The sequence below is a fragment of the Lynx rufus genome, unplaced genomic scaffold (assembly GCF_022079265.1).
Source record: "Lynx rufus isolate CCGP_SWC_20201006 ecotype Redwood Valley unplaced genomic scaffold, mLynRuf1.p SCAF_8, whole genome shotgun sequence".
In the NCBI taxonomy this organism is placed as follows: domain Eukaryota; kingdom Metazoa; phylum Chordata; class Mammalia; order Carnivora; family Felidae; genus Lynx; species Lynx rufus.
Window position 1 is genome coordinate 110717671 of NW_025814896.1, and position 14970 is coordinate 110732640.

Below are 14970 nucleotides of genomic sequence, written 5' to 3' on the forward strand. Positions count from 1 at the left end.
TCCCCATCCCGTCACCGTAGGAAGACTCTTGTTGGAGACTTCCAGTGTGAGATCTTTATTCTGGGAGTTTTGACGTCGTCCTGGGCCAGGGGAGGGTAAGGGTGCTGTGCACTGAGCCGTGGGCGAGAAAAGAGGAGGGTGGATTGTCAGGCCCAACCGGTGTATGATCTTGGTGCCGTGGTTTTCCCATTCGTGGAATGGGTTAATGACATATGTTTTGCTAGGCATATTTCTTTTGGAATAACGTCTTCTTTGCAATATTTTTTTTAAAAAGCTATCTCTATGCCCAACGTGGCGTTCAAACCCAGGACCCTGAGTTCAACAGTCGCATGCTGTACTGGCTGAGCCAGGCAGACGCCCTGTTATTTGCGGTATTGATTTAAATTGTCCTTTTTTCATTCTTCTTCACCAAGCATGACTCATTTATGTTTGTTTTTGTTTTACCCTTGTTCTTTAGAATTAGGTTCTTGGGTTTTGCCTCAAAGAAGTAATGTAAATTTCCTGCAAATGAAATGAGAAGTAAAACCACACTTTTCAATTCTTAGTGGTTGCATTCACTAAGCTTTGACTTTTAACATTAAAAAAAAAATCCTTACAAGTATTTCTTGATTTGTTAAGGTGTGACTTTTAAACTTCAGTAATGGAGCTGGCCCACAGTTTATTGCTAAATGAAGAAGCTTTGGCTCAAATCACTGAAGCAAAGAGACCAGTTTTTATCTTTGAATGGTTGAGATTTCTTGATAAAGTATTGGTCGCTGCCAACAAGGTATAGTATTGCTTTTTTTCCCAGCTGGGTTTACATAATGAAGAGTATTGTATGTTCATGCTTTGTAAGGGAGCACGCATTATGTTTTGGAAAGGTTGTGGGTCACTTATGGAATTGAGACTATAAGACAGTAATAGAAATTTTTGTCTGTTCTTTTTCTATTTTGTGGCAAAACCAGAATCTCATTTGAACCTAGCTCTTTGCCTACTTCATGTCTCTACCCGGACAACTGAATGTGACTGGAGAAAAATATGATTATATGACTTTTAAATTCACTCATCTCCACCTTGCAAGTGGTCCCTCCGTGCTGTCTAGCAATCCCAATATCTTCACTTATCTCCCTGAGAAGTTATAATGGGGTGGCTTTTGTCTGTTTTCTTCTTCCTACGTAGTCTGTTTTAGCCTTCTTGCTTTTCATTATGTGTTTTGTTTTCTGTCTTTAAAATTAGATACTTTCCTCAAGTATCTGATAATGTTTGGCTGTCTGCTTAAATTTAAGAATGAGTAGTACGTTTCCTGGGCAGGGTGAAGTTTGCTAACTGTGCTTCACTGTAGGCCAGTCCTGTGGTTTGAGGAACCCCTGGCATTGGCATCATAGATTTCCCTTGGCTAGGAAGTCCCAGAAAGAGACTTTTCTACTCTAGTGTCCTAGGGCATATCACTAGCTGCCTAGATTCTAGGAATTCGGGGAGAAGCCTCCAGGCTTCAGCATCCAGTATGAAAACTTTCGTTTAATCCCCTGTTTTCAGTACAGTTTTTCCAGCCCACAGCTGTGCTGGAGCTTCCTAAGTCCCGAATGGAGGAGAGAGGTATGAGAGTCTTACAACTTCTAGACTCTCAACCATTTCCTCCAGTTCCAGGCATAATTCACTCCCTCCTCCATAAGCACCTGGAGCTTCAAACAACAACAACAAAACAGACATGAGCTTCATGGGATTCTGTGTTGTAAGTTGCGTCTCTTCTCAGCTTTCCACATTGGGGGTACTTGGCTTCTGTATATTCTGTTGATTTTTTTCCTGTTTTCTTTGCTCTTGTGGATTTGTGCATTTGTGTGTGTGTGTGTGTGTGTGTGTGTGTGTGTGTGTGTGTGTGGTTGCCCTTTAATATAGTTTTACTAGTATTTCTGGAAAGACAAAGTTAATGCATGGATTCACTTATGGCCCTTAGCTAGAAGTCTCTATTTTCTCTTAAACCCCTTCCAACTGAGTATTTGCTGCATCCATTTCACTGAAATGGCTCTTGTCCAGTCATCAGTGATCTCACATTGTTCCAGCCAATGGTCAGTATTCCGTCTTAGTTGACCATCAGCAGCTTTTGACATAGTTGATCCTCTCCCTTGAAACACTTAATAGGTATTTTATTTTGTTGTGAAGAGTATATACAAATATTTATTCCCGCAATGATATCATCTAATTTCATGATTTTTGCTACCATCTATACAGTAATGACTTGCAGATCTCCAACTACCTCTTTCTCTTTTAAATAGCATCCCAAAATTAACATATACAAAGTTAAATTCTTGATTTCTCCGTTCCAAACCTGTCCTTTCCTCAGTGGTCACCATCTCAGGAAACAACCATTTCTTCCTTCCAGTTGCTCAGGTCATAAACCTTAGAGTCATTCTTCTCTCTTTTGGAAATTTCACATCATATTTATCAGCAAATCCTAAGGGTTCTATCCACTAAACATGTCCAGAATTGAATTATTTGTTATCATTTCCATTGTTCCCACCCTCCTCTCTCATCTGGATCATTGCAACACCTTCTTAAATGCTCACTATGCTTCCGACCATGGACCTTGTGGAGTATTTTTCACTCAGTAGTCAGAATGTGCCTGTTAAAACATTTTGATCATGTACCTCTTATGCTTCAGATTCTCAGGATGAAATAGAAAATTCTTACAATGGTGTATAAGGGGCTATACAATCTGGTCCTTTCTATTCTTCTGACTTCATCTCTCATTACTTCCTCTCTCTGACTCTCTGCCAGCCAGACTGGCCTTCTTGCTGTCCTCGCCCAAGCAAGTTCCCACCTCAAGGCCTTTGCCCTTGTTTCTCCTGCTTGGAATATTTTTCTCTCAATATCTGCATAGCTCACACCTTCGCTTCTTTTTAGAAAGGCCTTTTCTTACTAATCTGAACAAAACAGTAAGAACTCACACTATTCATTTGTTTATTCAGTAAACTTTGCCTCTCCCCACTAGAATATAAACTCACAAGGGCAGAGACTTTGTTGTGTTCACTGTTTCATCCCAGTGCCTGGAATAGTGCTTGGCATATAATAAGTACACAATAAGCATTTCTTGAATGAATGAATGAACTCTCAGTATTGACTATGAGTCTATTTGAATATCTTTTTTTACTGCCTAGGGCTCCTAGAGTTTCTTTTGGTTTCCTTCACGGACCTGTGTCTTATGAACTGCTGACTTGGCTTTTACAGGGCAGCCTAGCTAGGTTCTAAGATGTCAGTTGTCCATGTACCCAATATTTTACATCCTTTGACTGTTGGTTTCTTAGTAAGTTGGTGTGGAAACTTTTTCATCTAGAGCAGTCACTTGTATTAGCAGCTAAATTTTTGGTATTGGAGGGGAACAAAGGATAACATTTAGGAAAGAATGGTTCATTTATTCTTTTTAAGACTTTATTTTTAAGTAATGTCTATACCCAGTGTGGGGCTTGAACTTACAGCCCCAAGATCAAGGGTTGCATGCCCGACGGACTAAGCCAGCCAGGTGCCCCAAGAATGGTTCATTTCTTACCAAACTTTTCCTTATCTTTTCATTTATGGTTTTATTTATGGTTTTATGCCTAATGTGATATAGATTTTAACTTTTGAGTATTTTTTATTTTGATTGAAAGGTAATGAAAGCACACATAAGAAAAAAGCTGATAATGTTCTTTATTTTTTATAACAGACTGACGTAAAGGAAAAACAGAAAAAACTTGTTGAACAATTAACTGGATTAATAAGTAGTTCACCTGGACCACCTACACGAAAATTGTTAGCTAAAAATCTGGCAGCCCTTTATAGCATTGGGGATACTTTTACTGTTTTTCAAACACTTGATAAATGTAATGATATTATCAGAAATAAAGATGACACTGCAGCCTACTTACCAACAAAACTGTAAGTACTTAATTTGACGTTTTGGTTTTTTTAGAGTAACTTATCTTAATAAGGGACTACTGATCATAAAGACCCCAAGGTCAATGGAACCTGAGGCATGCTGCTTGACAATGAAAGCTCTAAGTAGGTCTGGGGAAGGGTTTCTTTTTCAATATGTGTTTCATCGCCCCTGGGACTTTTCAGCAAACTACAGAGAATTGGTGTGGTGTCCGCAATTTGCACAGAGATCGCTTGGTAAATTTGGATGGAGAGAATATTCTTGACTGAGATAGAAAGAAAAGTCAAGAATTTCTAAGTGATGGGATTAAGGCAGGAATGGGCAAACTAGCCCACAGGCCGAATCCAGCCTGCTGCCTATTTTGTAAATAAAGTTTTATTGGAATACAGACATATTCATTCGGGTGGTAGCTGCTCTCATGTTATAATGGCAGAATTGAATAGCTGAGACAGAGACCATTTTGCCTGCAAATTTGCTGACCTCTAAATTAAGGGCTTACCCAACTCGTGGCTCGAACTTGTGGTTTGGGTCAAAGACAGACATTTTCAGAGCAAGCCTTAAGAATAATGGCAACGGGGTACGTCTTATGAAAGGGTCAAATAAGAAAATCAGCAGTTAGAGTACAGTGAGGAGTGTTGTCCGGGGTGGGGTGGGGAGGGGGAAATGACACCTAAATAAGCTTAGCTGTGGTGTGAGCGGAGAGCAGTGTCAGGAAGGCTTCTCAACAAAGCGTCAGCCAAAGAAGATCAACAACAGGGAAGGACACATGGAAGTAGTCAAGTAAGTGGTTAGATGGGAAGAAGGGAAGGTGGATGTGATAGGCCAGGGATTGACAGACTTCATGAAAAAGAGCCAGGTAATAACTATTTTTGGCTTATAGGACCATATATACATTTCTGTTGCAACTACTCGCCTCTGCCCAAGACTGTATGTAAATAAACGAACATAGCTGTGTTCCAGGGAAACTTTATTTACAAAACCAGGTGGCAGGCTGGATAATGGGTCAGATTCAGCCTGCAGGCAGTAGTTTGCCAACCTGTTTTCTAGGCAAAGGAAACGTCTCATTGGAAACAGAAGTAGGTTCTTTATATTTTACAGAGCTTTTCAGAAAGATGCAAAGTAGAGGAGGGAACAAGTCATGAGGGGAAGATGAGAAGTTCAGCTCTGGGTGTGCTGACTTGCAGGACAGGAGGCAATATCCAAGGGACAGTGTGTATAGTCGGTAGTTGGAAGTCGTGGTCTGGATATCAGAGCTCTGAGTTGAGAACGTAGCTTTTGGCAAGTAGAACTCTTTGGTATGGATAGTTACCTAGAAAGAGTTACTGTTTGAGAACAGAGACTGGCCAGAGATACATCTCTAGAACACCATGCAAGGGGCCTGGGCCAGTTTAATAGCTTACAGAGGAAACAAGGACATTATTCTGAACCTGGACACTGATTTTTAAGTCTGTTTTCAACTGCATAGGTATGTTGTGACTAGATTCTGTGTTGTTTGGGATAGATGTAGATCTCAAAAGTTTTGGAAGAGATTAGAGAGCACCAGTGCTTTCCAGTTTAATATGGAATTTGAAACTAAACTTTGATGGTTTAGTTCTCCACCACTTAGCAAATCCACACATGATTTTCTAGTTCTGCTTAAGTAGAATTTATTACATATTGCGTATTATTCCTATGTATTTCCAGTGGATTCATGGATTCTGTTTAGGAATTCCCTGAATATTCTGGCATGTGACCTCAGTCATTTTTCGTTTTGTTATCAGCCTGGAGAGTATTGAAAAAAGCACAGGATTTAGAGTCAAACAGATGAAGGTTGATTCCCTGATTCTGTTATTTATTACATATATGATAGTGAGGTGAGCATATTTAATGTTTCTGCCTCAGTAACTTGCTCAGGACACATAGCTATTAGGTGGCGGGTCCTAGGATTTAGACATAGATCTGCCAGACTTCAAAGCTTATGCTCGTCACATAAATGGTCAAGTCACAACACAGTAAATAACATAATTTTGTGAAAATGAATGGTTGACATGGAGTGTTATATATAATGGGAGAAGAGAAGGAATCGTTGTGGATTGACATAATTTGGGAAGTTTTCATGAAAGGAAAACTTCATTTTTTTCCAAAGGATGGGTAGGATTTCTTACATAAATATATTTCTTCTCTTGTATTCCTAACAATACAGTTCGATTAATGGTAGTATTTGTTGTGATTATAATGAATAGGTAGGTAAACAAGGTGTTTTTGAAAGCTGAAAATTAAGGATTTGTAGCCAAAAGTGTCCTGCACAAATACAAACTGATTTCTGAAAATGAGAAAGGTATCATGAAAATTGTTTTATTAACCTGAACGGTGACCAGTGAAAGCATCACTTCTTACAGGGCTGCAGTGGCTTGTGTTGGAGCATTTTATGAAAAAATGGGGAGAATGTTAGGAAGTGCATTTCCAGAAACAGTGAATAATCTTTTGAAATCTCTGAAAAGTGCAGAGGTAAGTTTTACAAATATTATTTAAATGTTTTGCTTTTGACAGGAGTTAGATGTCAATTAAAAATATATGTTTGCCTTTTTTTCCTGTCACTGTGGTACTCCTAGTGCTTAGCAAGAAGGTAATTTAAGATTATTACTTGCAAAAAAATACATCGCTTGCCCCTTCTTTAATGTATATTACCTTATATTTCAGTGTGAAGGAAAAGAATGCTTTTCCTTGGCACCTGGGCAAAAATAGGTTCACTTATTATTTTTTATTTAGCCCTATGGATATTTTTGCATTGCCATTTTATTTGTCATAATTAATGTATTAGGCTCCAAGAGTTTCCCAGGGTAATGAATGACCATGGGGACTTAAAACAACAGAAATTTGTTGTCTCACAGTTCTGGAAGCTAAGATCCCAAATCAACATGTTTGGCAAGGCCATGCTTCTTCTGAAGACTTGTGAAGAATCCTTGCTTGCTTTCTTCCAGTGGTTGCTGGCAGTCCCTTGTTGTTCCTTGGTATTCCTTGATTTATAGACACATTTCTAATTTCTACTTCTGTTGTCACATAGTGTTCTCCCTCCATACTTGTGTTCTGCATCCAAATTCTTCTTTTCTTATGAGGATGCCAACTATTGGAGTAGGGCCACTTCAATAGAGTATGACCTTGTTTTTATTTAATTTCATCTGCAAAGTCCTTATTTCCACATCAAGTCGTCTGCACAGGTAATGGGGCTTAACACTTGAACTAATCTTTTCGGAGGACACTATTCAATCCATAGCAGCTGCTATTTAGTAAAAATAGTTCTATTTTGTGATGTCAGTTTCGTGTTATTTCTGAAAGTTCCTTATCAACTTGGTGTTGACTAAAACTGGACCAAGCCCTGGACTCTCACAGTCTAATTCCTTCATCTCGGAAAGGTAAAGATTTCTTGGACAACCCTTCTTCTGGGAATCATTTGTCCATTCATTTATTAAACAATGTTTGAGGACATACTGTCAGGTAGTAAGCACATAAAGATGAACAAGATGTGGTCCCTGACCTCATCAAGTCTAGTGGAAGAGATCTGTGTTTGAATAAGTGTAAGAGTATGAAAACAGGAACTACAAAAAGATGAAGATTTAGCATATCTCTGTGACACATTTTTTAAATGTGTTGGATGGTTCTTCTCTTAGAATGCCTATATTACTTAACTACTGTTTTGCTTAACCATTCACATTCTGAGGTTTTGAATCCTTGAGATACACTTATAGTGAAGTTTTTTAATTTGTTTTCATGTTCTCATTAAGCTGCACTTCAGCATATTGTGGAAACATTAGAATATGTTTTCTAGTTGTAACCTAATTTTCAGAAAGGTATTACTTAATTGAAGTTAATAACTACTCTTACCTTTCAGGTACTTTCTAGGATACTTTATTTTATTTTGCTTTTCATTACTTACTGTTTACAATTTAAAGGTAAGACTATGAGACCAGGAAGCCCAGAAAACTGTTGTGTTTTGGTATGTTCTTGTTTAAACATGGAATTTGTTTTACAACAAAGTTTTCAGTTTGATTTATGTTCACTTCTAGTCTCAAGGACGAAGTGAAATCCTAATGAGTCTACAGAAAGTTCTGAATGGACTGGGAGGTGCGGCAGCTTCCTCTCATCGTGATATTTACAAGAATGCCAGATCCCTCTTGACTGACCGGTCAATGGCTGTTCGGTGTGCAGTTGCCAAGGTTAGTGCTTGGCCACTTTATAATGCTGTTCCTTCTCCTGCTTGCTCTTTTTTTTTTTTTTTTAAGTTTTAAAATATGATAGTATGCTTATTGTCCCCATGGGTTAGTTTCATTTTATAAAATTATGTATAAATGGAATCATGTGGTATGTGCTCTCTCTCTTTCTCTTTTTTTGGGGGGGGGTCTGGCTTCTTTCACTCAATGTAATTATTTTAAGATTCGTCTATATTGTTACACATGTATCAATAATTCATTTTCTTTTCATTGCTGAGTAGTATTTCATTGTGTGGATGTACTACATTTGGTTTATTCCTTCACCGGTTAGGGACATTTGAGTTGCTTCCAGTGTAGACTATTACAAAAAAAGCTATGAACATCTGTGTACAAATTTTTGTGTGGACATATGCATTCATTTTACCTGGGTAAATACCCAGGAGTAGAATAACTGGATCCTATGATGGATTTGTGTTTCACTTTTTAAAAAATTGCCAAACGATTTTCCAAAGTAATCATACCATTTTACATTTCCACCAGCAATGTATGAGATTTCTAATTCCTCCACATCCTCACTAACATTTTGTTAGTTATGCTTATTCATTTTAGCCATTCTTGTATATATGTACCCACATCTCATTGTGGCTTTAATTTCTATTTCCCTGATGACTAATGATGAGCATATTTATTTATTTATTTATTTATTTTTACATGAAATTTATTGTCAAATTGGTTTCCATACAACACCCAGTGCTCATCCCAACAAGTGCCCTCCTCAATGCCCATCACCCACTTTCCCCTCTCTCCCACCCCCACTCAACCCTCAGTTTATTCTCAGTTTTCAAGAGTCTCTTATGGTTTGGCTCCCTCCTCTCTAACTTTTTTTTTTCCTTCCCCTCTGCCATGGTCTTCTGTTAAGTTTCTCAGGATCCACATAAGAGTGAAAACATATGGTATCTGTCTTTCTCTGTATGACTTATTTCACTTAACATAACACTCTCCAGTTCCATCCACGTTGCTACAAAAGGCCATATTTCATTCTTTCTCATTGCCAAGTAGTATTCCATTGTGTATATAAACCACAATTTCTTTATCCATTCATCAGTTGATGGACATTTAGGCTCTTTCCATAATTTGGCTATTGTTGAAAGTGCTGCTATAAACATTGGGGTACAAGTGCCCCTATGCATCAGCACTCCTGCATCCCTTGGGTAAATTTCCTTTCCCCCTGAGATCAGGAACATGACAGGGATGGCCACTCTCACTGCTGTTGTTTAACATAGTGTTGGAAGTTCTAACATCAGCAATCAGACAACAAGAGAAAAACAAAGGCATCAAAATTGGCAAAGATGAAGTCAAGCTTTCACTTTTTGCAGATGACATGATACCATACATGGAAAACCTGATAGACTTCACCAAAAGTCTGCTAGAACTGATACATGAATTCAGCAAAGTTGCAGGATACAAAATCAATGTACAGAAATCAGTTGCATTCTTATACACTAATAATGAAGCAACAGAAAGACAAATAAAAAACTGATCCCATTCACAATTGCACCACGAATCATAAAATACCTAGGAATAAACCTAACCAAAGATGTAAAAGATCTGTATGCTGAAAACTATAGAAAGCTTATGAAGGAAATTGAAGAAGATACAAAGAAATGGAAAAGCAATCCGTGCTCATGGATTGGAAGAAATATTGTTAAAATGTCAATACTACCCAAAGCAATCTACACATTCAGTGCAATCCCAATCAAAATTGCACCAGCATTCTTCTCAAAGCTAGAACAAGCAATCCTAAAATTTGTATGGAACCACAAAAGACCCGAATAGCCAAAGTAATATTGAAGAAGGAGACCAAAGTGGGAGGCATCACAATCCCAGACTTTAGCCTGTACTACAAAGCTGTAGTCATCAAGACAGCATGGTATTGGCACAAAAACAGACACATATTTTGATGTGCTTATTGCCATCCATACCTTCTTTGGCGAAGAACCTCTTCAAATCCTTTGCCCATTGTTTTATGGAGTTTTCTTATTATTGAGTTTTGATAGTACTTTATAGTTTTTTTATGTATTCCTTTATCAGATACATGATTTGTAAATATTTTTTTCTCAGCTGTGGACTGTCTTTTCATTCTCTAAATAGTGCTTTTCTAAGAAGAGAAGTTTTGAATTTCATCCAAGTCCAATTTACCAATTTTTCTTATATAGACCATACTGCTGGTTTTGTATCTTAAGAAAACTTCCTAACTGAAAGTTTCTCTTATGTTTCCCTCTAGAAGTTTAATAGTTTTATACTTATATATACACTCCATTTTGAGTTAATTTTTTAATATAGTGGAAGGTATGAATCGAAGTTATTTCTTTTATGATCCATTTTGAATTATTTTTTAAATATGACACAAGGTATGAATCAAAGTTCTTTTTTTCATTTTTTTCTTTTTTGCACACGTATATTCACTTGTTCCACCACCATGTTGAAAACACTATCCTTTCTTCACCTAACTTGCATTTGAACCTTTGTTGAAAGTTGATTGTCCATATATGTATGGGTCTATTTTTGGACTCTTATGTTCTATTGATCTATTTTGATGTCAATAACACTATCGTAATTACTGTACCTTCATAAGTCTTGAAACTAGGTAGTATTAACCTTCCAACTGTGTTCTTTTTCAAAATAGTATTCTAGGCTCTTTGCATTTCCATATGAATTTTAGAATTAGTTTATCAGTTTGTAGAAAAATAACATGCTAGGATTCTGATTCATGCTGGTATTTTGCAATGAATCTATAGATCAATTTAGGAAGGGTTGATATCTTTTTTTCCTTTTTTTTTTTTTGTTTTCACATTTTTATTTAAATTCTGGTTAGTTAGCATATAGTGTAATATTGGTTTCAGGAGTAGAATTTAGTGATTCATCACTTATATATAACACCCAGTGCTCATCACAAGTACCCTCCTTAATACCCATTACCCATTTAGTCCATCCCCCCCCACCTCCCTCCATCAACCCTGTTTGTTCTCTCTCACTGAGTCTCTTATGGTTTGCTTCCCTCTCTCTCCCCCCCTTCCCCTTTGTTCATATGTTTTGTTTCTTAAATTCCACATGAGTAAAATAATATGGTATTTGTCTTTCTTTGACTTATTTCACTTAGCATAATACGCTCTAGCTCTATCCATGTGATTGCAAATGACAAGATTTCATTCTTTTTGGCTGAGTAATATTCCATATGTGTGTATATACATATACATATACATATACATATACATATACATATACATATACATTATATACATATATATGCATATATATATAACCACATCTTCCTTATCCATGGAAGAGTGGACATCTTAACAATATTAAATCTTCTAACCCTTGAATATGATATATCTCTCCATTTATTTAGGTCTTCTTTGTTTTCTCTTAACAACACTTTGTGGAGTCTAGGTGTAGGTCGTGTACATCTTTTGTCCAATTTATTCTTAAGCATTTTATATTTTTGATGCTATTTTAAATGGTATTGATTTTTAAAATTTTAATTTCTAATTGTTCATTGCTAACACAGAAATACAATTGGTTTTTGTATATTGACCTTGTATCTGTCACTGTTGCTAAGTGACTTATAAGTTCTGTCAGCTCTCTTAATGGATTCTGTCAGATAGTCTACATAGACAATCATGTTGTCTAAGAATAAAGACAGTTTTATTTGTTTTCCAACATGGGTGTCTCTTGCTCTGGCAAAATCCTTCAGTACAATGTTGAATTAAAAACATGAGAGCAAAGGGGCACCTGGATGGCTCAGCTGGTTAAGTGTCTGACTTCGGCTCAGGTCGTGATCTCATGGTTTGAGTTCGAGCCCCACGTTGGTCTCCGTGCTGAAGCTCAGAGCCTGGAGCCTGCTTCGGATTCTGTTTCTCCCTCAATCTCTGCCCCTCCCCTGCTCACACACACACTCTCTCTCTCTCTCTCTCTCTCTCTGTCTCAAAAATAAATAAAACATTAAAAACAAAAACGAAAACATGAGAGCAAAGATCCATGTCTTATTCCAGATCCTTAAGGAGAAAATATTAAGTACTTTGCCATTTAGTGTTAAGTGTTGGTTTTTCTTGATGACTTTTACCAAACTGAGGAAGTGCCCTCATATTCCTAGCTTGCTAAGGGATTTTAGCAGGAATGGATGTTGGATTTTGTCAAATGCCTTTTGTTTTATACTTGATTTCTTGTGTTGTTTTTGTTGTTACTGTTTTCGAGTTAAACTTCTTACTTTAAGATAATTGTAGATTTACATGCAATTATAAGAAGTAATATAGAGAAGTCTTTATAAACTTTTACCCAGTTCCCTCCAATGGTAATATCTTGCAAAAATATAGTACAGTATTACAACTAGTTTAATACAGTGTTGACATTGACACAATCTATTGATCTTGTTTAGTTTTCCCAGTTTTACTTGTATACAAATTCAATTTTAAAAATAGATATTGGGCTATTTAGGTTATATATTTCTTCTTCAGTGAGTTATCTATCTCATTTTAAGTTGTCAAATTTATTGGCATCAAGTTGTTTATAATATTCTATTTGCTCTTTTAATATATATTGAATCTGTAATGATGTGACGTTTTTCATTCCTGATTCTGGTGATTTGTGTCTTCTCCCTTTTTCCTTCATTTGTCTGGCTAGAGATTTGTCAAATTTATTGCTCATCACAAAGAAGCAGCTTTTGGTTTTATTTCTGTTTTTCTTTTCAGTTTTCTACTTTGGCTCTTCTATCTTATTATTCTCTTTTTTTCCCTGCTTACTTTGTGCTAAATTTGCTCTGCATCATCTAGTTTCTTAAGGGGAAGCTGAGGCTATTGATTTTTTTTTAAATTTTTTTTTCAATGTTTATTTATTTTTTGGGGGACAGAGAGAGACAGAGCATGAACAGGGGAGGGGCAGAGAGAGAGGGAGACACAGAATCGGAAACAGGCTCCAGGCTCTGAGACATCCGCCCAGAGCCCGACGCGGGGCTCGAACTCACGGACCGCGAGATCGTGACCTGGCTGAAGTCGGACGCTTAACCGACTGCGCCACCCAGGCGCCCCAGCTGAGGCTATTGATTTAAGACTTTTCTTCTTTCTAATATAAGAATTACTGTTAAATATGTTCTCCAAAGTACTGAAAACTCAAGGCAGTAAGCTGGGACAATGATAGGGTTAACTTTATTTTCCATCTCCTAAGGCTCACTGTGCTTCATTGCCTGATGTCCAGTGTCTTGAAAACTATTGTTTCATATATTTTAATTTAATTTTTTTAGTTATTTCAGGAGAAAGAGTAAATCTGATTCTTATTATATCTATGGAAGTGGAAGTTCTAGGATGTACTTTATTTTTTTTCTCTTTTCTTTTTTTTTAATTCCAGTGTCTACTAGAACTACAGAATGAAGCTGTGTTCATGTGGACTGCTGAACTGGAAAATATTGCCACTCTCTGCTTCAAGGCTTTGGAAAACTCAAATTATGGGGTTCGAGTGGCAGTGTCTAAACTCTTAGGAACAGTCATGGCTACAGCATTGATGCCAAAACAGGCAACAGGTATTCTTTGCTAGCCCCTAATGTACATTATAACAGATACTTGAAGGTATATGGAATTCATCTAAGAGAGTTCTTTCTTAGAGGCAAGCCACTTTAAAGTTTTAAATTGTTGAGTATCTTTGTCTACTACCCAAATGGAATTTTTCTTGATATAGGCATTTTTTATGGTTTTAACATACAAGATAATATATATCAAGTATACTGGATATATAAGCAAGTAAGATTTATGAAATGGTATTGTGTAATCGTCAAGGGACCAGAGTCTGGCACTTTATATGCTTTCTTACTTTCAATCTCTGTGAGTAGACCCTTCTTATAGTACAGTATTTGGGTTTTTTTTTGTTTTTTTTTTTTGTTTTGATGACGATTTTAAGCAAAATCAGAGGCATCATTGATTTGTCATGTGATTTGTGCTGTGCCTCACAGTTCCGCAGAGATGCCTCAGTGAGGGAGGGTTGTGAGTAGATGCTCTGAGCCACCGTTTGCTACTGTCCCCACCCCTACTTCACCTCTATATAGTAGAAGGAGAATCAGATGTCATAGATTCAAGTCCAGGCTCTTATGTTAATTAGCTGTGAAGCCCTCTGAGCTGTATTCTCTTTATCTTCAATTATTTCACTCTGTGCAATTAGATGATGATGACAGGTAACATTTACCAAGCTCTCTGTGCCAGGCACTGAATTAAGCGTACAACAAAATTGTTTTATTTAATCCTCACAAAAGCTCTGTGAATTATAAGTACTATTATTTATTTATTTACTTTTAAATGTTTATTTTTGAGAGAGAGGGTGTGCGCACATGCGGGCACATGGGAGGGGTAGGGGAGGGGGACAGAGGATATGAAACGGTCTCTGTGCTGACAGCAGAGAGCCCGATGCGGAGCTCCAACTCATGAACCTTGAACTCGTGAATCGTGAGATCATGACCTGAGCCGAAACCAAAGACGGATGCAACCAACTAAGCCACCCAGGCGGCTCTATAAGTACTGTTATTTTATAAACAAGGAAGTCGAGCGATTGTATTAATTTATATTCTGTTAAGTGTTAAATGTCAGAACTGAAATTCAAACCCAGGCAGCCAAATTCAAAGTTAACATACTTAATCATGAGCTTTATACCTCTCCTACAGACTTTTTGTGAGGATTATGTTTGCAGCTGTTTGTGAAAGGACTTTGTAAAATATGAAGCTCTGTATAAGGGAGGGCAAGTCAGCGGCAGTCCAGTGACATTTTAATTTATTGCTAACCATTGTGTAAAAAGCATGTACTTGACAAAGTTTCTTTGAGTCCACCTCAGCTGGGAATGAGGGCTGTGATCAAT

The 14970-nt window shown here is 37.2% G+C and overlaps 1 protein-coding gene across 2 annotated transcripts in view; it reads left to right on the forward strand.

Moving 5' to 3' along the window:
- HEATR5B (HEAT repeat containing 5B) overlaps positions 1-14970 on the forward strand; it is a 99587-nt gene that overhangs the window by 390 nt on the left and 84227 nt on the right. For both annotated transcript variants that reach the window (XR_006960101.1, XM_047067789.1), the window contains exons 2-6: positions 619-766; positions 3680-3891; positions 6268-6376; positions 7933-8082; positions 13480-13651. Coding sequence is in view for 1 of the 2 variants with exons in the window: in XM_047067789.1 (XP_046923745.1) it covers positions 641-766; positions 3680-3891; positions 6268-6376; positions 7933-8082; positions 13480-13651 (769 nt within the window). In the remaining variant the exon portion in view is untranslated. The remainder of the gene's footprint in view (positions 1-618; positions 767-3679; positions 3892-6267; positions 6377-7932; positions 8083-13479; positions 13652-14970) is intronic.